Source organism: Crocodylus porosus, unplaced genomic scaffold, assembly GCF_001723895.1.
Source record: "Crocodylus porosus isolate Cpor-Errol unplaced genomic scaffold, CroPor_comp1, whole genome shotgun sequence".
NCBI classification, from domain to species: Eukaryota; Metazoa; Chordata; order Crocodylia; family Crocodylidae; genus Crocodylus; species Crocodylus porosus.
Window position 1 is genome coordinate 11895490 of NW_017728911.1, and position 23925 is coordinate 11919414.

Below are 23925 nucleotides of genomic sequence, written 5' to 3' on the forward strand. Positions count from 1 at the left end.
AATGTAGGTGCTTGAACCACCTCCGCTGGCAGACTGTTCCAGACCTTGGGGGCTCGGACAGTAAAGAAATTCTTCCTTATGTCCAGCCTGAAACGGTCTTGCAGGAGTTTGTGACCGAGATCATACAGCTAAGGAGATACCTGCTTGGTTTCTTTCAAGTGCTGGTGTAAATTCAGAGCCAGTCGATCCCACCAACGTCCTCTGCTGTCGGTACAATACACTTCCTGGGACAAAAGATTCTGCAGTTCCTTCACAGCTTCCTACAGCAACACAAAACTCTTCCATTACATAACTCAGGAAACAAACTGAAGTTTTGTTACATAATTAAGCCAGTTACATTTCCCACGGAGCTCTAATTTACCCTTCCAAGTACCATTTTTCAAAAAAATTATTCCAACTCTCAGCATGCATTCAGACCATCTTGCCCTTGAGCACATGTCTATATAATCTACACTGATGCCATACCTCTTATGAGCATACAGACACTCCTGTGGACAAGTAAAGAATTTTTGATAGGGTTATTTGGTTCTTTCTGGTTCTTCACCAAAAAGAGGCCTTTTTCACTTTAATGTCCTATATTGATTGTATGTCCATGTGTTCCCTGGCAGAGACTTCTGGTATTACAAGATTTAACAAAATTCACTAAGTAGAAAAAAACTTAGTCTAGTAAGAATCCTTCAGTTTCCAACCTTGCCACATCATAACCCCACTGGTTCTTCAGCCCTCCAGAGTCTAAGGCTACAAGAAGAAATTCAAAACCTGTTGCTTCATATGCAAAAGGAATTGGAGAAAAAAACCTTGGTCCTCCTTTACACCTCTTAGAGCAGCAAGAAAAATAGCATTTTTTCCCTTCACCAGTTGCCTTTTGGTAAAGCTGCAGCAAACCCAAGTGAACAATTTGATCTCAACAATTCAACGCAAAATGAACCTCTCCTACAAAATACCCATAAGCTATGCCTCTAGTGGGTTAACCATTGTGCAGCTTCAGATTATTAAAAAAGTCACCCAAGGAAAATGGGGTTTTATACTTGAAACTTGCCTACAGTAATTTCATTAAAGAGCCGTTAGCAATTAAAATCCACCTCTGTCTTTACCTCATACATGTGAAGTCTCTGCAAAATTTCAACCCCTCGAGAAAGGATTCTGGTATATACCCATCCAACAGTAAAATGTCGCAGGTACTCAGGTAGGACTTTGTGGTACCTAAAAAAAAAAAAACAGAGCTCACTTTAACATGGCCAGGTACTCAAAACATTCAAACTTTCATATAAAGCACAGACAGTTGAGAACCTATATAAAGACAACATATTTCCCAAATACTGCATGAGAAAGAAGACTAAGGGGTTACAAGGTCCAGCACTAAAAAATTAGATGGCTGAATTGAGACTGCTGATGAAATGGCTTAATATTAAATCTTTTATGTCCAATTCCTTTGGCTCAGTGCCAATGAAACTACTGCTCTGCTGTCAGCTACCACAAAAATTAGTTCTAGCATGTTTATTTTACTTAAAGGAGTTTTTTTCAAAGTCAGAAGGTCAGCCAGTGGACAAACAGATGGACAAAAGAGCCAACGGCTAAAAGAGCCATTTCCTACACTAATAGTTGGCTTATATCCTTGAATAAAATACAACTATATTTGACAGAATGTATTCCAGGACATGGCACTAGTTTCACTGAAATCAAAGGAAGTTTTGCCATTGACTTCACTGGTAAAAAGACTGGGCCCCTAAATGACCCTCCATGAATATTATTTTAAATCAGTTGCCATGACAATGAATGTGGTGCCAAGTACAGAGCTTTGATTTTCAGAGTATCATGAAGCTAGCAGACAAAATAATTAAAATGAAAACTGATGAAGGACACTTCAGCAACAAAACATGGCAGTTCAGTTCTCAAGATCTTTAGTAATGCTCCCTGAATAACACCCACTTGGAAGTTCCAACAGATGAATAACCTACTATGTTTTCCCATAACCTTTGCAACATTCCTTTGTTGTGTGTGAATTTTAAATTCTGCCGATTGCTGTTTGCCTGGGAGCCATAAAAACAAACTATGACAAGGGAAAAATAGATTCTTGTTCTCCTGCATTTTGGCATGTAGAATAGAGAGTCATTTCAGGGCTCTCTCTATGCCTACCAATTCACTCTGGGCTTTTATACAAAAACGTCTCTCCACTTTACACCATTTAAAGGCTAAAACAAACAAAGCAGGAAGTTCAAAGCTTTCAAGAACACTGAAGCTGCTAAATTTAACAGGCTTGGCTTTGCCTACAGGAACACAAGCCTTTTTAAAAGGAACCGCACTAAAAGTGAGATCATGAACTCGTTAACTGCATATGAATTTGATGCACTTTCTGATTTAATACCTGAGAGAAGTGAGATTTTTCATTCCATGCCACGTTTCTTTTGCACACATGTAGAGATGATTAGCTTCTGCCCAATTCCCATTAGCCATTGCAGTGGCTATATTGTTTGACACGTGAGCAGCTGTTGCATACCTAGCAAAATGAAATTTTAAAAACTGTATAAATATCCAGTATGAAGAGTTTGTAGTTAAAATAACTCATTTATCCTGTAGTGTTATCTGTTCTCTTTCACATCTCTGTCCCCCAGCAGCAAAATCTGGGGCCCAAGTCTATTCTTAGTGCAATTCCCTGAAGCCAGTGCAGTTTGCACTGGGAGTCCATTACATTTAAAATGTTTTCTACAGTTAAAACATCTCATTTTCTCATTGCTCCGAACTTCACTCTAACAATAGATGTGGCAATTCAGTGGTCACCTTCCATTGGTAGATGATCATGAGGCAGAGATATGCTGTCTTGGTTCAAAATAGAACCCTTGTACATTACGTTACAAGTATTGGCTAGATTTTCACCACAGTCTATGATAAGAAATCACAGAAATTCACATGGGTGTCTGCACCTGATCTGTGATAAATCTTTAGTTTTCCCTATAAGTTATTGGTAACGGTACAGGAAAATATGCTAATATAGAAACAAAACATGGGGATCATGACTAGGTCACATGTATTATCACCACATAAATCAATTTCCAGATAGCCAATGTTCTTCATACCTGATAAGATCTTCTCTGTCCTGGAAAACTGCTGTTTTCCTATTTACCGTGTAGCTGGGGAACACTGTATGGCCCATGTTTGCCATAAGCACTGTGGAAAGCTGGCCTTGGCCACCACTAGCAGCTTCCTCATCCTCCATTGAATCAGTCAATGAAAATAGCAGCAGAATTCGAGAGAATACAGCCCGGGGGCCTCTACAGACTTTTACACACTTCCCAGCAAGGTTTTTGGCCCTAGAAGCCAAGCAAAATATTAATCTAAGTAGTTTTTATCTAAAAAAAATATTCAGTAATTCAAATATATTGCATAAAATACAAAATGATAGCATACCTGCCCTCAGGCTAACTATTATACAACTTGATTTCTGTTACAATGGGAAGAAACTTAAAAAAAACCCTACATGGTACATGGGATCTCTGACAAAATGCAAGTTCCAAACCATTCAAAATCTAGTTTCAGATGCACAATAAACTTCCAGAAGGTTCAAAATGAATAACTTGATACTTGATCTACAAAAGTTAGGCTCTCTCACCCCACTCTGTCAAAGACATACTGGGTGTGTCTACATGAGACACTTATTGCGTATTAGCCTAATAACACTGCGCAGTAGCGTGGCAATTAAAAACCATGCTAAAAGCCTATTGCACAATGTTATTAGGCTAATGCACAGTAAGTGTCACAAAATAACTAAGTGCTGGTGCTACTGCGCAGTAACTCTAGTTACTGTGTATTCAGTTAGTACTTAATAAAGTACTAAATTAAATGTGCAATCTCTAAGGTGTATTAATGAACGTGTAGACATGCACACTGTGTGGTCTTTGACAAGCTAGGAGTCAGACCCCAGGTATCAAAAGTGGAACTCTCAAAACTGAAATCACCTGAAAATTAAAGCGGCATTTGAAAAGATGTCCTTTTACTTCCCAATCAATTTGTAAGATTTAATTCAGTAATATTTGCCAAGTGTTTTAAGATTCTCTGATGGGAGATTTAGAATAAATGAAATTATTACTGTACCTACATCTAAATAGTGTATTTAAACATGATTTGGGGCTTGTATTTAGTTGATTAAGACCTGGAAATTCAGCCTCAAATTTAAGATGCAGTTCTCAAATATCCCATATAACTATGCCTATTACATAATAGTGGTTAAATTTCAATCAAATGTTTTAAATAGTACACGATTTGACATTCCCACTTATCAGAACAGCAGTCCAGGGCAGTTTAGTCATTCTTCTGAAATACACAAGCCCTGAATTGTATTTTAGCAATTCTGCTAAATTTCTTTTTAACAAAGTTTATAGAGGAACAATCTGAATAAACAGTTTGAAACATTTTCTAAATAAATATTTACCCCCTAGAACATCACAACTTCAAGGTCAGAATGGACTTTCGTATTCAGGTGGTAGAGAGGCAGGTGCTGACGGGGGGGGAACGACAGGCACTAGGGGGTCAGGTACATATTTTCCATGCAGAGAGTCTAATTACTAGAGGGTAATCTTAATTTGAAGTTACCTTGGACTTGGGTAAATATGCTATTTGGCTGGCAGGTTTTGTCACCCCTAACTTCCATGCTGCTTCAAACAAGCTGACATTGGCTGTTACATGGTACTTGGAATACCCAGAGAGAAAGGAGTACCCCAAGACCTTTCCTTCACCTTCCAGGGAAACTCCAGGTTTGCCCTTCAAGATTTTTTTCCCATCCAAGCATGTCTTTTAGGATTGGGCAGAAACAAGCTCAAGGGCTAATTGCTAGTCTCAAAGCTCACAAACCTTGCTAGAATGAGCCTATAGATTTCTTAATTTTTGTGGGTTAATTCATGCTTCCAAATGGTTCTTCCTGTGGCAGATGCCTTGGTGCTCCTGCCACTTTAAGAGTAGCCACGTTGGGGCTGAAGTGGCCTACAGGTGTGGCCTGGACTGACTGTAGTCATCTGACCCAGGAGGCAGGTTGGGCTCAGGGAGGATATAAGCCCAGGCCCTGAGATGAGCCAACAGGAACAGCCTGGAGCCTGCTGAGAGAACACAACCTTGGCAGCATGGCTGCAGCTCCAGGTCAACATGGAGGATAACACCTAAAGCAGTCTGGTGGTCTGGGGAGGAACTAAGAGGAGGAGGTTCCTAGGGACCCAGGGAGGAATCCATAGTCCAGACTGAGGGGCTGAGAGTATGGGACCAGCAAGGGTCCAGGAACCCGAGAGGAAGGGCTAGTGGAATACAACATCAATGAGAATGCCACCTGCAAGGCATGGGGCATGGTGTAGGGGTGGAACAGAGCTATGCAACTAGCCCATAAGGCAGCGACCATGGCACCTGGTAGTTGTTTGAGAGAGCAGTTTGGGAAGCCCAGAGGCAGTCTCCCTTATATAAAAGTTAAAGATATCAAGGTATGGTGGGTGACTGAAGGGGTGATTGCCCAAAAAGTGAGGGCTGAAGTGACTCCAGGGGCTTCATGGTCACCCCTGGCACCCTGTCACACTTATATCACACCTATCACCATAGTTACTAACCCTCCTCCAGTAATGGACTAAGCAGCACAATCAGCATTTGTCACATGCAGTTCTTTTCTTTTTCCTCTCACTAGGGAGGGAAATAAATATTTATTAAACAGTGCCCTTTACGTTACTAAAGATAGGGCTAAGAAGTGCACTTAGAAAGTGATGTCTGAGGTAGTTCTTTAATCCTGCAAGAATTTATTCTATAGCTCTGTAGCTACTCGGAGGAACTTAATCTTCTACAAAGTCAAGTTTCACCAGTGGGAGAGATAACTGGGCTGTGCCAAAATAGCAGAGACCACCAGAAATGTATTAGGGACTGGTGATTTTTTTGGAAGTTTGGACCCATATCACTAAGCAGTTGAGCAGAGATCCTGAATTTCATGCAATACTCTTTGGGACGTCAGTGTTTAGTATATGTAGAGAAGGTCATCCTGATGTTCAGTGACTCCAGAGCACTGGTTAGACCAGTGGGGACCAACCTTTTTAGCAGGCATGCAACAAATTAACACCACACCCTCCCAAAGTGTCAGTTCTATCCGTTTCCATTACTCAATCTGATGCTCTGCTTTCTGCTACCTGATACTGTGCTGCCTGTTCCCACTCCAGTCTGCTCTGTGCCATTCACAGAGGCTTCCCGTTATATTTGTGGCACCCGTGCTTCAGATTGGAGAAAGCTGTGACCTTAAACTATCAGAAATATTAAAGAAGTATCTTATACCACAACTGATATAGCTCTGGGTAGGCTAGTGACAGTGCAAAACACAACATAACCAGCCAGAGGAACAGAAAACTACGAATAGTATACTGAGGACAATTCATGTCTTTCTACATATTTATTGCATCTATTAGACTATGATTTAATTAAGTCTTACAATGTTCCATTAAAACATACTCAAAGGCTGAGCAAACTTCATTTTAGAGAACAATTGAGAAAACACTTTTTTAACTTTTCTTTGTATTTATTAGATTCTGCATTCCTAAATCCAGTTCATTTAAACACTGATATTTAGTTCATTTAAGCACTGATATTTATGCAAATTATGGAAATATAAACCATAATAAACTTCCTGTTCAGAATTACCATGCAGTTCAAGTATCTAATATCAAAGAGCAAAATTAAAATCTCATGGGAAGCAACTATTTTCATACAGAAATACTTGAACATTTAATTAGATATGAGAAAACTGTATCTCCTGAAGCCAAAGATATTTTATCATCAAAACCAGTCCCAGTAGCCAATGTTTAAGAGTCATGAAAGCACCATGGCCTTCAGGGTGGTCCTGATATTTCATCTGATCTCCTGCAAGCCAAATGCATGAAATACTGCCAAACCCAAAGGCTGGCTACTCTTCAATGCCAGTAAAATATATTTAATAGGAGTGGAACAGTATATGCCAGACTGTACAAGCTAAAAATAATTATATATAGCTCTAAAACAGCTGGCACACACAAAACGCTTCCTGATCATGGAAACCAGCAGAACATAGAAGCAAGTGCCTGCATAAGTGAATGATACTTTCCTTCTTCTTTCTACAAAAAAGCTGCCACTGTACACAAAATCGATTATCTTGAAGAAAAGGGTCACAGTTCCTCCGTAGAGTTAGCAAGTAGACCAGTCCAGGCCAGTAAACCAGAACCATCTGGTTATATTCACAGCCAAGACATGGGAAAAGCCTTTTCCCCTGCCCAGGGACTTGCTATTTTATGCACCCAGATAACCATGTGTATTTTGGAGGATATTTTGCTTCAGACTATTTTGGAAGCTGTTTCATTATAAGCTTTTTCAGTAAGTATATAGTACTGCCCCAGAAGCTAGTTAACAGCACACTCTTTATGACAGGCTAAATCATATTTGCCATGCTCAAATAATCTCACTTTTAGTCACAACTATAAGGAGCATATTCCAGTATACAAATCCAGATCTGTGATGTTGAATCCACAGAACTCATCTTATTGCTCCCATGTAAGGCATCTAATTACCTTTAACAGTCAAACAAACTAAGGTAAAATAATCAGATGGAACTTGGAAATTGTCCATATTACTGAAAGCGAGTAATTCTCAATAAAGATGTGTGGTACCCCATAATGCCATGGGGTTCTACTCACTATTAGCACTATTGGTTGTGCAAACATCTACACATGATTCACAAGATAAACCCTGTGATTTCATGTAAGAATCCACAGTGTCAAAACCATTTTGAGACAGCATTCTGTTGTGTTCTGAGTTGTTTGAAAAATAATTGGTCTATTATTCTTCCATAGTCAAAAAATGAGTAAAAGCAAGGAGCTGGCAATTTCCAAGAGCTCCCTAGAGTCTAAAATGGTTGAGAACCACTGCTGTAAGCCATAATTTGGTTTTGTCCTTGACTATCAAAATATAGCAACTGAACTTTTAGCCAACAAATAAAGCATAGTCACCTTAGTCCATAACTGAAAAGAAAAGAAAGATGGATTAAAAACCTGGCTCTGCGTTCATCCTTTTTTCTAAGAGCCAAGAATTAAAATCGTTACTAAAATGTTATTAATACAACCGTAATGCAACATTTCTTTTTTCTTTAATTCACTGTACATTCAAAACGCATCTAAACTCATGGGTCTTCTGTGATATATTTCCATGCACCTGCAAGGTTAACTAAAGGGTTTTATACAAAAAGCTTTAATGATATGATACCTTTTCAAAATCACTACCCCAATGCCAGCCTGACTCCTGCTGAAGATTGAACGCTGTTTTGCCAGTCTGACAAAATCCTCCAACAGCTGTTGTTTCTGAGCATTTGGGTTTGGCAGGTGAAAGGTCTTTGCTAATGTTTTTAGCTCAGGAGCAGAAAGCAAATCCAGCCCCTCAGAAAGGTCTTCTAATGTAGACTCTGCAGATATACAGAAAAAACCCTGCACATTTAAAGTATAGACGGGCTTCTAGCTAGTAGTAGAAAGTCTGGCATGTATATGAAATAGTCTGGCAATTTAAACTTTCCAAACTAACTTTGAAATGTATTTGATGTAATATGGAAATTAAATGTTCTGATTCATAAGTGGTTACTTACATAAAGATGTAATTACTAATGTACAAGCAGAAAATCCACAAATGAAGTACATAAGTATCTTGTCCACTTAAATTTGAATCACATTTGTAGTTCAAACAAACCTAAACAAACTTTGATCCTCTCTTAATGACTGATATCCAGTCTGCTCACCTTAAAACATTTCCCTACAAACTGATTTGTACCACTTATTAAGTTAACAGAACATGTTGCCAATCTGTTTAATTAGTCTGCTCCTCAACTTCACTCCTAAGTGACGACTTCACCACACAGACTGGAAGCAGCCATGCCAGAGGAGAATTTAATGCTACCAACATGCCAACATTGCCATTTTTCCTTTATTCATACTGGCCATACCTGTTTGCAGAAAGCCTCCTTCAACCAGTTCTTCAATTACTGGCCGCAAATCTGTGCTGATCTCTGCATACTCTATTTTGTTAATTTTTATCCAATTCAGTTTGCGTTGAAAAAGTCTGACGTATAATTTCTGTCCAGCAGCTGCAAGTTGCATTTAAAGCAAGGAAGAAAAAAAATCATTTAAGTCTAAACAGTTAATTATATATATAGCTACAAAAAATAGTCTGATACAGTTTCTCTGCTAGAAGAACTTAGACAGTGCTAGTTTGTTTTTACAAGTTGAACTAGTAATGTAACAGATTGGGTATTTTCAAACAACTCTTGTTTCATGAGAATCCTAGACATTTGTAAGTGAGAAAACAGGTACTAAAAAATGGATTTTGCCTGAGCAATCAAGGAGTCAATCTCTATCCACTTTTAAAGGATAACATGGATTTATCAGGAACACATCATGCCTGACCAACCTGATTTCCTTCTATGACCAGGTGAATGGGGAAAAAGCAGTCGATGTGATGTGATGTACCTGGACTTCAGTGGGGCTATTGGGAGACAAAATGTTGTCTGCCACTAGCCCCAGGGTTGACCTCAGGGCTGCATCCCCACATGCAAGCACGTGCAGTTTGTGGCATCACAAACGTCTTTGTGGCACCACAAACTGCATGTGCGGCCCGTTAAAACATGCCCCCCAGGCTGCACATTTCCAGGGTGGGGGAAAAATTTGCTACCGGGATTTCCCAGTAGCAAAAAAACCAAAAACCCCTGGGGAAAAAAGCAGTGTGGTGCATGGTACAATAGCATGTGCCAAAACAGAGGCTTGGTCCTCCAGTATTAAAGATATGAAAAGTCACGGGAATCCTATATCTTGTTACTGGTTACAGTTATAAAGAGTTTGAAGTAGGCAAGTTACTCTTCTCTAGGGTGAAGTAACACTTGAAAAACACCATCAGATAGAAATCTCATCATTAAAAGCAGTTTCAGGCACCACGTTTCATTATTTCTGGCTTTCTAGTACAATTTTTTTTTAACACAAATAATACTCCAAAAGTTCTCTGGTGCTATATGAAAGACCCAAATAAATGAAAGGAGAGAATATCAACAACTATCAACTACACAGTACCATTGATGCACATGATGTTCTGCTAACATGTCCCATTTCAAATGATCTTACATATACAAACCTGATTCTGCAAACATTTACAAGGAAGGGTAATTGTACACACCAGCAACCCCATGCTGGAACTCCCCATATACATACAGTTATTAACGTGTACGTTTGCAGAATCTAATATTGTAGCATTGTACTTGTACAAAAACAGCAGGACAGATTAGTTCATGAGAAATGCAAAAATTAATTTAAGTATATAGTACATAAATGGTGGAAAGTAAACTAGATGATCAACTTTTAGTTTTAATACTTCATACTGTAATTTAAAACAGCTGTAAACATTTTTGAAGGAAAATTTATGGGCCACAAAATGTGGCCCATAAATAACCTAAGTCATTAATAATCTTATACGAAGGTAGTCTGGCAGGTGGATTTACAGTGTGTCTGCTCTGAGCATCCTTGTGCAAGCATATAATTCTCCAATGCCTGATGAATTACTAACTTGTTTATCCCTGTCTGCTCCTGCTCATCTATAACTGATCAATAATAAAAGGCGACATTTACATTTAAGCACTCCCATCTCCAGATGTACTTAGAAAACAGCAGATGACTTTTTACATTCTTATTAAAAATTTCCTTTTGGCTGTAAACTGACTTGTGTTCCAGGATAACCACACCCTTCAAAGGAGATTTCAAGCATCAATCCACTAGAACTATATTCCAAACAGCTCAACTTGTCATTTTCCCAGTGGGGTTACAGTTTCTTTGAAGTACCACTGGCTGTTTATGAGGAAGAAAGACAGAGGAGATTAATGACTTGTATAGCAGCATCCCCCATCCCCCCACAGAAACCACCAAAACTAAGGCTGCAATTCAACAGTTGCAGTAGAAAGACAGTTTTATCTCAAGGGGACTTGAAAAACAGAATACAGCATAAAAAGTCCTGTGCTAATAATTTACTTAATACTCAAGCATCAAGGTCTGGAGAATATCACCTTTTTGCTATTGTTAACCTGAAAGGAATTAACTTGCATGAAACCTAGTTCATATATATAATTAGGCATAAGCTAGGAGTGCCTGTAGACATGCTGCAGGGCTGCTCTGATTCACTGTAATTACAGTGCTCCAGCCTGCCTCCGCATCCCGTGTATTAGCATCCCTACACTTCAAAATGGCAGCAGGGGCACATGAACTAAAGCTTGGCAAATGAGCTTCAATTCAAGTACCCCCACCGCCATTTTGAAGTGCAGAGACACTAATACACAAGACACTACAGCACTTTAATTAGAACGGCTCTGGAACCACTCTAATTAAAGCACCCCCTGCCCCAAGCACATGTAAAAGTGCCCTTAGAGACCAATTCATTTGGAGGAATAACTTTTTGTATATGACAGCCTAGTTCTTCAGATGCTATAAGATGCCACCCTGCTCTGCCTTCTCCCTGACTTTAGATTAACACAGTTGACTACCTCTCTCAGATATATAGCTGAAACGAATAATTCTGCTTTCAGTGAAAACATGATGAGGGAAAGATGCAAAACCTTAAAAATGACTGCATGGTGATTATTTTCCATTCCTTTTTTAACAAAGTACAAACATCAATCATGCAGTCTTTGCAGGCTTTCTGTAAGCTAACAGCACTGATGGCTGTATGAACATGTATTTCTCCAGGAATGATGTATGCCATTTAGGTGCTCATTACAGGTCAGAATGGCATCACATGGCAGGGGTGTCCAAGACATGGCCCACAGGCTGAGCTCCATCATCTGGCCTGCTCCTGAATCTGGAGCTGACCCACACTTCGCACACAGCATGCACTAGACCAGCTTTGCACATGGATAGATGCCTCATGCAACATGTCCCCAGACCAGTCAAACTGGATGCAGCATGTGCTGGATCTGGCATGCCAGGTGGGGAAGGGAAAGAAGAAATGTGGGCCCAGTCTGGCCTACAGGGACAGCCCCATGCCATTCATCCAGCCCATGGACTGACTCCACACCCAATCATTTGGCCCCTAGACACAGATGAGCTTGACGTACAGGGTTAAGATGCATCACCAAAACAGTGGATTTATTTGTATTTTAATCTTTATAATAGGAATGTGGATTTCAATTTTTTTAAAATGGAATTAAGAAAACATCTTTTTCAAGATTACCACCTGAAGTAGGCTATATAGTGGCAAATGAACCTTTACATTAATTGCTGGTGAGTTTTTAAACTTGAAAATAACCCACATATTTTCAGTTGCTCAGCTTAACAATGCTACAGGAACTGCTTGATGATGGGTATGTACAGTGGGAAAACTGATATGTAGTATACAAGCTTGTCCTTAAAGAATACTTTTTTTTTGCCTCCACTGCAACAGAAAGCTCAGAAAGTTCAGAAATGGGGTGAGGAGAAAAAAAGATTGCTTCAAAAAGAATGCTGTCCTTAAGACAATTTCATTCTCCTGTATAATAAGGGCTGCAGATACAGTAGCTCACATAATAAGCTAGATTTCTAGCAGCATATTTTTTTTCTTATTGCTGAAGTGGAACAATACTCCTATAAAGCATTCCATTGCCTTGTACTAACAAATTTCACTGCTACAGATTTTGTGTATGTATTATAACAGAAACTAATTACAGTCTGGAGTATACCTACTATTGCAAGTAGCTTACTGACAGCAGTACATGAGGACACAAGAAAAACTTGTCCAAAATACAATTTTGTTGAAACAGGAATGCGCTAACTCACAATGCCAGCTGAGCCCAAATATGGCACAGTCACTGAGGCCTCTGGCATTTGTTCAGTTAAACATGCAATGGGATCTGATTCCCAGTCCCAACAATCACATCTCCTGCCATGCCACGTGCGTATGGCAGGAGGTGTAATTTGGGGACTGGGAATTAAATCCCAACTGCGCTCTTCTACTTTCCAGTGCAGGGGTTGCCCAGGATCATAATCATATACTGGCAAGTTGAAAGTTAGCTGATTGCACTGGAGCTGGTTTTTTCTGCACTAGGATATAGCCTCGTCATCCATCGACAATGGTTTAACAGCATGGCTTTGCGATAAAACTTCTGTGTTCTCTGAGCCACTGGGGAAAAATATATTTAGATTGTACAAGATGAGGCTGCAAAAGATCAGAGGTCCTGATTTGCTAACAAACCAAACTACTACAATTTAACCTGGGAGCTGATTCCAGGACCTTAATTATAAATAACCTAATGGGCCCCTCATTATCTTACTGACAACTCGTGACAGAGTTTTACTGCTTACATCCCATTCCCTTCTATTTGTTGCTACGTTTTTACAACACAAGACAGATAAACTGTTAAAAAGACCCATGACAGCACTATATAGACACTTCATGTACAAGGTGAGAGTTTTCAGGTAGTATGTTGCGGTAATGTGTCTCCATGTCTATTCTCTATATAATTATGAAGGCTTTTAAATATTATACAGTGCTACTTATTGCACCCAATTATTGCAGCATATTCCATTAGGAACCCAAGTCTTCTCTATAGAACCCAAGTCTTATCTTTAAATAAGGACCAAACCTAACACCTACGTGGGCACATCTAAATGTGCATTGATGTGCTTTAGTTAATGCACATTAAATCTAGTACTTCGCAGAACTTTTACAAGTGCTCCAGGGGTGGGGTACTTTCATTAGAGTGGCTCAAACATGGCAAGGGGGGCACTTGAACTAAAGCTCATTCAACAAGCTTTAGTTCAAGCACCCCGCTACCATTTTTAAGTGCAGGGACACTGATACACAAGACACAGGAGGCTGCTGGCCTGTGGTAATTACCACGCTCCAGCAGATTCCATTAAGTGAGTCAGCTCCAACGCACTGTAGTCACAGCACATCAAAGCAGCCTCTCTGCTCATGTAGAGGCACCCTCCGAGATGAGGGATTCAGAAAATGTGCATTAGCTTGTTTTAATGCTCATTAACTAAAACGCATTGTTTTTAAGTAACATTTAATGCACATTACCCTATTTTAATGCACATTAACTAAATAGCAAGGTTTTTAAGTGAGGTTTTTAATGCGCATTACAATAGGCTAATGTATATTAAAGCGCACATGTAGATATATCCACATAGATGTAAACTAAAGCCAGAAGACTATGCATCCAAACAAGAAGAAACTGCCATCTTTGTATTCCTCACCGAGCTGGGGGCAATGTGCTTAATGACATCAAACAAAACAAAACAACTGCATTAATCTTGGCATCAACGTAAAGGGCATTTAGACATACAACTTTTTGACCCGTGATGCACTGGAGATTTGCCGTTTTGAAGCAGACTCGATTAACTGAATCTGCTCTGCACGTGAGCGGATGTGCACCGCACTGTGCCGTATGCAGTTGTATAAGTGATGAAATGCATGTCAGCACGCAGAAAATGGTGGCGGTGCGCTTTTGAACTAAGGCGCCTTCTATGTGTGTTAGCTCAAAAGCGTGCCACTGCAATTTTCTTGGTGCTGATGCTCATTTTGCCAGTTATACAACTGCAAGCACCAGAGTGCCAGGTGCTTTTCAAAGCACCCAGTGCTGTGGCGCTTCCATGTGTAAAAATGCCCAAGACGTTTAGAAGAATGCTTAACGAAAGTGTAAATAGATCCCTATCCTAAAAGTCTAGATCAGTGAGTCTCAGCCAGGATGCTGTAGCACCCTGGGGTGATGTGAGATCCTGTTAAGCCTGTCACTTAGCACATCTCAGTCCCTATCACTTTACAAAGGAAAGAACAGCTACGTTGAAAGTGACCTATAATAGACAGAGCAGCCAGGTAACAGAAGGACAGCAGGAGCAGGTGGCTTATATGAACTAAGAGAACACACCCGTGCATGGCGGAGGAGCCATGTGACCAGAAGGGGTGGTGCCAAGAGGGATACAAGCTCAGCTTCTGAGCAGGAGCAGGCAGCTTGGCCCTGCATTCTTGCAGGGAGAGGAGCTCCCAGGAAGGGAGGCTGCAGGAGATGCACCTGCTAGCACCCAAGTACTCTAGAGGGCTGGAAGGACATAGCTGAAAATGCAAGTGGTACTAGATCCACGTGGGCAGGGCTCAAGATAGGTTTTGGTGGTGGACTAGGATCTGACTCAGTAAGGTAAGTACAACTTAGCATAACATCAGTAAGATCACTCCAGAACAGGCTTCCACTGCAATACAATATTTCCATCAAGGCATAGTAGGAAAGACTGTGAGGGGGTATGCAGAAGAGCTGGAGTAGGGCAAGATCTGAGTGGCCACTGCAGGATGCCATGGCCACCCAAAGGCCCCCCATCCTGTCACAGTGCCTCAAAACGTTAGCTCTGTGAGGTGCTCAAGAACCCACACAGGAGTCACAAGATAAACCCACAGCTGCAAATAGAAATCCATAGTGTCAAAAACACTGTGATCCACTGCGGTCTGAGTTCTTCACAACAGAAGATTTGCTCCATCATTTTCCCATAGTCAAGAAATGTGTGAAAGCTAAGAGGAATGCCTTGAGTCTAACAAGGGGTATACTGAATCTAAAAAAGTTGAGAAGTCCTGACCTAGATATTACCAGATGTCTCCTTTGTAGGTGTTCTTGCAGTTTAAAAGAACTTCCAAAAAATATATATTTAAAAGGACAAACAACTAACGGCTTTGCAGTCCAAGTTCATTAATAGTATTTATGCAGCCAGCTTTCTTGTACTTTAATTTGAAAAGGAAGAGAAAACCACACCGGAGTTTCAACTAGCACAAAAGAAAATGAAAGTGAATGATTCTCTATCAACAACAATACAAAAGAACAGAATCTGCAGAAACCCCACTACAGGAAGTATCCTCCTTTGGCACTACAATGAAGCATGCAGTCTTATTAGTTAATCCAAACTGATTTAATGTGACACAGTAATTGGTGCAGCCAGTTTAATGTTTCCCAGCACTGATTTTCAATCAGGTATATATGTAACTGCTGACACTCTGGGTTGCTCAGCTCAGATGTGCAAACTGGGGTGGCATGAGCATATAACGAACCTGCACATGACCCTAATGTGCACATTGAGAATGTTGTACAATTCAACTGGAGCCTGAAAATATGCAGGCACCTAGCTTTTCTGGGCTCTGAGCACCACAGTGCCAACCTGCTAACTAATTTAGGTGACAGCAGCCTTTGTGCATCTTCCTTAAGGGAGAACAGAAACAGAAAAAACCATGGGGCGCAAAGGGTATTTCTTCCACTGCAAAGCTAAGGTTAAAAAGGAGGTACTGGTGTCCATGTCACCACTAGCTGTAATAGTGAGCTGTAACCCTTGTCTAAGCAGGCAATACCTTCCTGTAGTTCTCTGTTTTCCCAAGAGATAGTTATTCTGGTCATTGTAGACAACTGCAATTGTGTTGGATTCCTTGGAGCTGCCCACAAATACTATTAAAGAGCTTAAGAGAATAAGATTTCATTCCAGGTAGACAGAAAAATAGGACATCCCACAAAACAAAACTGGTCTCTCACATGTAGTCCTCAGTTGCTTTCATCCCGCCCAGTCATTCCAACTAAAGAAAGCTAAGCATTTACAATTTAACCCACAAACCAGGAGAGGTTTAGACTTCATTATGGCTCCCACTGAAGTCAACTGGAATCTTTCACTAAGGATGACCCTCATACCTAATAAGGCTAGGGAAATTCATGTCACTCATCTTTCCATTGTACTTTTACAAGATTTAGAAATGATATTCTCAACAGCTCCAAGAAAACACTTGCATGTATTTTATAGTAGTCAAATGAAAAGGTATTCCTATTTACAACACTTCTTATTTACTGCTCTATAAATCTCTATGAATAGGTTTTAAAATCTAAATGTGAACCAGTAGGGGCTTTTTGATGCCGAGGAAAAGGGCTGATCCTCTAATGGTACTCATGTCTTCGGGTTTGATGTACCGGCCATCGCATGAATATCTGAGCACGTACCATGCAAAAATGGTACCAAAGCCCCTGGTGGATGCTCAATATGAACACAGATAAAGTAAAAGATACCTGACAACTGGTAGAATGCAGTGATAATGTTGGTGTCTTGCTCATCAAAAAGTCTCAGGTCATCATCATTCTCTAGGACCGCTCGCAGGACCATCAGGAAGTTCTGGAGATAATATGGGTGGTCAGAAGGATCAGATGTGGAACTGAGTCCACTTATTTTGTCTAAAATGCCACTAGAAGGACCCTGAAAATCCACCTCTTCCAAAGGCTCTGAAAGAGCAGTACAAAGCATCTTATTCCTCATGCCTTCATGAACTTCCATAGGAAGTACAGTCATATCACCCTTCTCTGGGCAATTGTGTGTGTGGTTGTCACATATCACTTGGGTACCAGATGAAGGCACAGTCTTAGTAAAGGACTGCATCTCAGCTTCTGAACCATTGCATGACTCTCCTTGACTGACTGAATGTAGTGCGGGTTTGTCGTGACTTGACACCATGCCTTCAGAACAACTGTTTTCCTTGGTATTCCCTGCAACAAATGTTAGGTCTCTAGTATTAATACCACCTGACAGCACTAATACCCGAGCAGAAGCCACAAGGCCATCCCTGGGTATCTCTTTACCACACAGATGTGTTTCCCCCTGAATTTCAGGCTCTTTTGTTAAACTGTCTTTCAGAACGTGCAGGTCCCCGGGCCCCATCAAAACAAACTGATTCTCTTTCTGAGAGCCATCCCCAAAACAAGTCTTTTCACTGCCCAATTCTGCAGAGTTGTCACACACTTCATGAACTGCTTGCAGCAAAGAATTCCCCTCACTCTGAACTGTTAGTTTTCCTTCTTGTATACGGTGCCTTCTAGATAATTTGGATGACAACTTTCCCAAAGAGATCATTTTAACTGTTTGAACCCTTGCCTCATTATGAACATTGCATGCTGAATCACTGCTTTTCTTAAAGTAGGGACTGGTCTTCTGTTCTACGCTTTCTTTCATTTCCAATGAGTTACTTTCACATGGACTTGTCTTTTGCTCTGGAGTTGAGGTGTTCTTTGCAAAGTATGGGCTGGAATTAGTGTCACTGGCAGAACTACTACATGGTGAATCTACCAAAGTCTCTCCATTATCACCCTGATTCTTTGGGCACATTTCATCTATATGCTTGTTGATCTCATATCGTGGAACCATCAGCCCACAAATGGGGCATGTCAATTTGGTGGGAGGTGTATTGCTAAAAAATGAAAGGATGGAAGAACTGGAAGGTACAGCTGGTACTCCTTTATTTTCTGTATAATTGTTCTTGTTTGCATTCTTTTTTCTGTTTTTACTCAGGGACAAGCTTCTTCGGGGTCTTTTTTCTTCTGGAGATCCAGCTTCTGACATTGTGGAATTAAAAGCATGAGCTGCTTCATTTGGGGGCTATTTTCTTATGTGAAATCCTAAAAACCAGGACCTTTCTTGGCTTCATATTATCTGCCCATTGCCTCTACCATGCCTGCAAGAAAAATATAAAGGTTAGGAACAATTCTGAGCCTACTGAACAGAAGATTTAATAAATACCAGAAATCACCAATGTAAATAATGAAGACAAGAAAGTGACTGAAAACTTCCATGCATCTGTACAGATCTGGAACAACTAATGATGTCCCAGCCTGCTGCACTGTGCTATCGTCATTCCCATATGCACGGCATCCGACAGCACAGGGCATGTTGACCAATTTAGTTTGTGTGTTTAGCAGTCAAACTAGACATAGAACTCTTCCTGAGCTAGCATTCAAGACTAATTGTACCTAGACTCAGCATGCCCACACTCTGACCCAAATCTGTCAGGAAACTATAGTCCAATTCTGTGCCAAATCTTAAAAATGAGCACTTTTAACTCCCACTGAGCACCTATCTGGATCCTCAACTTAACTTTTCTGCTGCCAAATCTATTTTCAGCCTTGTACCTGATGAAAATTCAGTTGCAAAAGATTTCTTACACCCCTTGTGTGTTAGGGAACAACAACTAGTGTAGGATCTGGTGCTTAACTTAGGACCACAATTCACCAACCATCCTAAATACTGCTGCAGCAAGAGCATGGCCACACACTAAGACTTCACTAAGAGCCATGCTTTGATATCAAACTCCATTCTGAGCAATTCAGATGCCAGAAAACCTTCCCATCACAAAATCTGGAAAAAGCTTTACAGAGAGAAGACAGACACTCCAGGAAGGAAGATACTGCTGAAATAGAGAAGCTACCTGAGACCCCCTAATACAGAGCCAGCTCATGCTAATATTTTAGAAAGGAGCAGCAAAATTTGAGCATTATAGTTTCTTCACTACAGAACTATATGAGCAGTGTATTCTTTATTAACAAAGAATTCTAAAACACTTATTAAAGATGGATATCATTCCTGCTTTACACTTGGGGGGAAAAATGAGGCATAAGTCCGTTTAAAAAAATTGTACACTATAAACAAACAAGTTTCTGAACCCATATTGCTAGTGCAAAGGTTATTACGAGACAAAGCACTTTTATAATCCACTTATCACTGTTTCACACCTTAGTTCTATAGGTGAGGACAGGCATTCAAAAAGCCAAAGCCTGAATTGATTCATTCTTTGCAGGTTAGCCTTACATGCCCAGATTGAACCAATTTGCAACTGAACAGACATTAAGCAGGCATATGCCTGCAGTGGCTCAGGCATGGAGCCAGGGGGCACTAGAACATGCCCTTGGCTGCTGGAAGCTGTGCTGGGAGTCTTGACCAACCCCAGCAGTAGCCTCAAGTGAACTGGCCAGTTTAATTCCCCCCTCCCTGTCTCACCAGCATGGACCCAAGCCCAAGTCCACGTGATGCTCCCCCCTCACTGCTCCAGGGAGGAGGCATGGCCAGAGACTGGCCGGCATGGCCCCCTGAGGCCGAGGGGGCAGGAAGAGGATTTATCTCCCCCCTCCACCACCTCTGTCCCTGGAGGACCACAGCTGGTGGTCCCTGCCGTTGCAGCAGCAAGGGGGAAGTGGCAGGCGGACCCCAGCTCAGGTCAGTGCCAGTGGGACAGGGAAGGGGGGAATTAAACCTCCTCCCTGGCCAGTTCACTTAAAGCTACTGCAGGGCTGGCCATGCCCCCACCACTGGAGCAGTGAGTGGAGAAATGCCTGGCAGGTCCATGCTAGTGGGACAGGGGAGGGAGCAGGGAATAAAACTCTTCCCTGCCTTAGGGAGGCAGGTGTCTGGCCACGCCTCTGCCCACCCCTGCTTTGCTAGGCAGCAGAGGGCCAGGGCCAGGGCCAGGGCCAGCCCTGCTCTCTGGAGCAGAGAGCACAGGCCCACGTAGGGCTGCAGAGCATGCTGGGGGACTCTGGTTTAACTTAAACCAAAAAAGGGTCTGGGACACAAGTTCCATAAGGCAGTTTGAACTCAATCAGTTAAGTCTGATATTACATTCAACCAGATTTCTTTTAAACCAGGTTTGGCCATTTTGAAACTAGTTTCTGTGCACTGAATGTGTGTTCTGTTACAGGTTTAAACCAATTTCTAAATGCTTAGACTGGTTTATATGTGTAACTTCTGTCCCTAACCATAAGACTTACAAATGTACTTAACACTACTACCCCGAGTAGTACAATTTATTTTGATGCATACCTAAGTATTTCAGGGTGAGATCCAGATTTTTTTCTATTTATATGAAACTGTATATCAATTAAGTTACTTTCAGTTTGTTTTTAGTCAGAAGTTACTGGGAGGTGCTTATTTAAGAAGGTTGATATTTATTTTTTAAATAGGGAAACAAACATTTCTGGTTTTGACCATGAAATTGTTATGTTACCTTGTTTATGCAAACTTAAAATCTGGGGCAAACTTTGAGTATCCACAAACACAAATATATTGATGAGTACTATTAACCATGCTTTCAAAACCTATACAACATGCAGTCCCTGGCTATACATCATGCTGTTTTGGCTGGGTGCTGGTAGCATCTAATATACAGAATACAGTAAATACCACCATAAGGCTTACAAGTTATTTATCCTACACACTTGCCCCATTCAGTCTTCGCTTCAAACCTTAAGCATGCTATGTACATTTCTGTCAATTACTGAGATCATTTAAAGGGGTTTTCTATTTTAAAGACAACCCTTTTTTTAAAATTAGACTCTGAAAGAATTCAGATATTACATTTGCCAGTTTGTGCATATACAGCACCTTTTTATCCTACTCCTCTTGTTCTATGCGTCTTGCACATGATAAACAGAGGAAAGTGGCAGCCCCTCTGGAAAAAGATGCTCAACATCTCATTTGTGCTGCCATAAAACTTTCTGGAGCGGCACAAACGCTGAGCAAATAGACAGCAATAAGAGTTGTCCATCATATGAAAGGAAAACCAGTGGCATAACAAAAGGCGGCAATAGACTCTGCCACTTTATTACAGCAGATGCCTTTTACCTCTGTGGTGTTTCCTTGCTCAGACCCGTGGCTGGGTGGGGCAAGGACTTTTCACCCACCCAGCCAGACGCTGAGAAGGGGAAGTGGGGCTTTCCCCTGCCACCCAGACTTGCTCCTCCACAACTGCAGAGAAGCAGGTCCAGCCAGGTGGGTAAAGCCCTGCTTTCCCCACTCTGCTAGACCTATAGCCAGGGTCTGGGTGAGCGGGGAGATCACACAGCCCCCATCCTGCACCAGCAAGGGTGGGACACGGGGCAACTGTGTTTCACCGGGTGAAGTGGATCAGCTGCACCAATCTGCTTCACTTGGTGACATCTATTTTTAGCCTAAGAGTGTGCAAGGTGCCGCTGAAGGGGCACAATGCAAGGATGACACAAGTTGCCTCGGTGGCAGAGCCCTGGCACAGGCCAGGTGGTGAAGTGCTGATGGGCGCTAGTGGAGTTCGCAGCAGACACGTCGGGCCGCCAGGGGCCTGGAGACTGAAAAGTAAGACTCCCCAGCCTGTCCCAGGCTTTCCCGGGTCTCTCCCCTCCCCCGCACTGCCCGCGCCGGGAGCAGGTGGGGAAGGGTTAACCTGCCCGCCTGGCCCGGGGGCAGGCAGTCACCCCTCCCCGGGCCAGCGCCCCGGCCCGCACAAGGAAGTGAGCAGGGACCCGGGGTGCCGCAGAGCGCGGGGGGCAGTGGGCCCGACCGGGGCCAGCGTTCACACAGGCACTTGAAGCCGCGTGCCACGTGCAGGGGCAGCGGGGGAGAAGCTCCGGGCAGAGCTCTGGTAGTGCACGGACCTGCCCCGCCGCCCCATGCCCCCTCCCCCAGTACCTCTCACGGGGCCGGAGGTAGTGACGCAAAGCCACCGCGCCGTGACGTCATTCTCCCAGCACAACTCAAGAGGCCGGGCCCGAAGCGTTCGGCTCTACGTCACGGCCCGGCCTGGGTGCAACAGGGGGGCGGCTCCGCCCCCAGGCGGCCTAAGTCTATCCAGGCATGACAAGTCGAGCGCGGAGAGGTCGATCCCACGTCCCGGGGAGGAGCCCCAGGAGGCGTCGCGGCGTGTGAGGCAATTCCCATTCCCAAGTCGTGGGGAGCGTGAAAGGAAGACCGCGGAGCAGGATCCGTACGTACAAATCCACCAAAATTTCACAGACGCAAAAAAGAGGTTTCTAAAACAGCTGGAAGAATAACAGGTTTACCAGGATGTATAAGTTACGGATTAAAAACTATTTAGCAAGTTCAAAACTCTTCAGCAAAGAAAGACAGTTCTGAAACGGGGTCATGACCTCCTCCTCCTCCTCCTCCTCTCAAATGACTTCTCTGGCAAGTTGCCTAGCACCCATTTCTGCTGTTTTTTTCCTACAATACGTGATCTGTATTTATGACCCGTTACAAGTCCAGACTCTTGACATGAGAAGTCCAGGCACTGCTCACGGCCGGTGCCCATGTACCAGCGTGGTCTGGTGCAGCTCCACGACTTACACTGAATAAATGAACACCCCTCTGTTACTACACTAAGATTTTTAGAACTTGGATTAATGACACTACCCAAGTCATGTTTTATGGAATGGCTAGTTTAAGTAGCCTGCGTGACTTATTACATGTGACTGGTTTTGCCCATTTGTAGACGACAATATGTTTGGAGTCATTAAATAAAAATATTTAATTCTTTATTAATCTGTTTATCTGAGACATGCATATTTTCACTGGGAAAATGAATGTTATTGTACATCTGATGGAATTACTTGGAATGAGGCAGTTTCTTTAGGGACTCTTGGAGGGCTAATTGCAGGTACAACTCTCAAAGGGGGAATGGATGTTTTGGATAATCATCTTGCCTAGACTAGAGTTTAACCTCCTTTATATATTGTATACTAAACTGAAAATTGCAGGACTTTACATTGATTTCTATATTGTCATAATTAAACTGGTCAACTCTTGTATAAATTTAGCTTGTCACATCCTAAACCAGTTGAAGACTTAAGCCAGTTTACACAAAGAGTCTGCATTTGCCAGTTTAACCAGACTGATTTTCCAGTCAGTTGAATTACAGGTGAATTGAATACACAATTATGGCACTAATTTAGGTAGTGTAGGAGTAATGTAGCTCTGATGGTCCAGAAATATGCGAGGCAAGGATTTCTTAGGGTAATAACTTTTATTGGACCAGCTATGTAACTGGGATAAATTTAGACAAACTTTAGAAAGATATTCTTCCTGAGGTCTGATCAGGATGGGCCAGGCAAGCAGAGTAAAGAACAGGGAGGGAGGGGGGAGAAAAAGTCTGGGTAGCAGACACACAACTGGCAAAAGAAAAGCTGATTAGTCGGAGATCAAGACCTATTGTAAGGGACCAGAATCATTCTCACCTTTCATGTTTAGAAAGAATTTAGGAGTCAGGTAAAAAAGAATATGCTATAAAATCAGTGTTTAGTTCTTTGTTCTTCCAGCCATTTGACAAATGTTTGTTCCCAAGGCCACATTTTATAGGTATTAGATTTCC

At 41.8% G+C, this 23925-nt stretch overlaps 1 protein-coding gene across 2 annotated transcripts in view; it reads right to left on the minus strand.

The window, feature by feature from the left end:
• Window positions 1-22400, minus strand: part of FAN1 (FANCD2/FANCI-associated nuclease 1) — a 57859-nt gene extending 35459 nt beyond the window's left edge. Inside the window, exons 1-8 of one of the 2 annotated variants that reach the window (XM_019533435.1) lie at window positions 22251-22400; window positions 17060-18492; window positions 8969-9109; window positions 8242-8437; window positions 3075-3308; window positions 2366-2497; window positions 1095-1203; window positions 141-260 (exon numbers count right to left, since the gene is read on the minus strand). In XM_019533435.1, the coding sequence (XP_019388980.1) occupies window positions 141-260; window positions 1095-1203; window positions 2366-2497; window positions 3075-3308; window positions 8242-8437; window positions 8969-9109; window positions 17060-18380 (2253 nt within the window). In that variant the 5' untranslated portion in view covers window positions 18381-18492; window positions 22251-22400. The remainder of the gene's footprint in view (window positions 1-140; window positions 261-1094; window positions 1204-2365; window positions 2498-3074; window positions 3309-8241; window positions 8438-8968; window positions 9110-17059; window positions 18493-22250) is intronic. The other variant, XM_019533434.1, reaches the window with a different exon arrangement.
• Between the last annotated feature and the right edge of the window lie 1525 nt (window positions 22401-23925).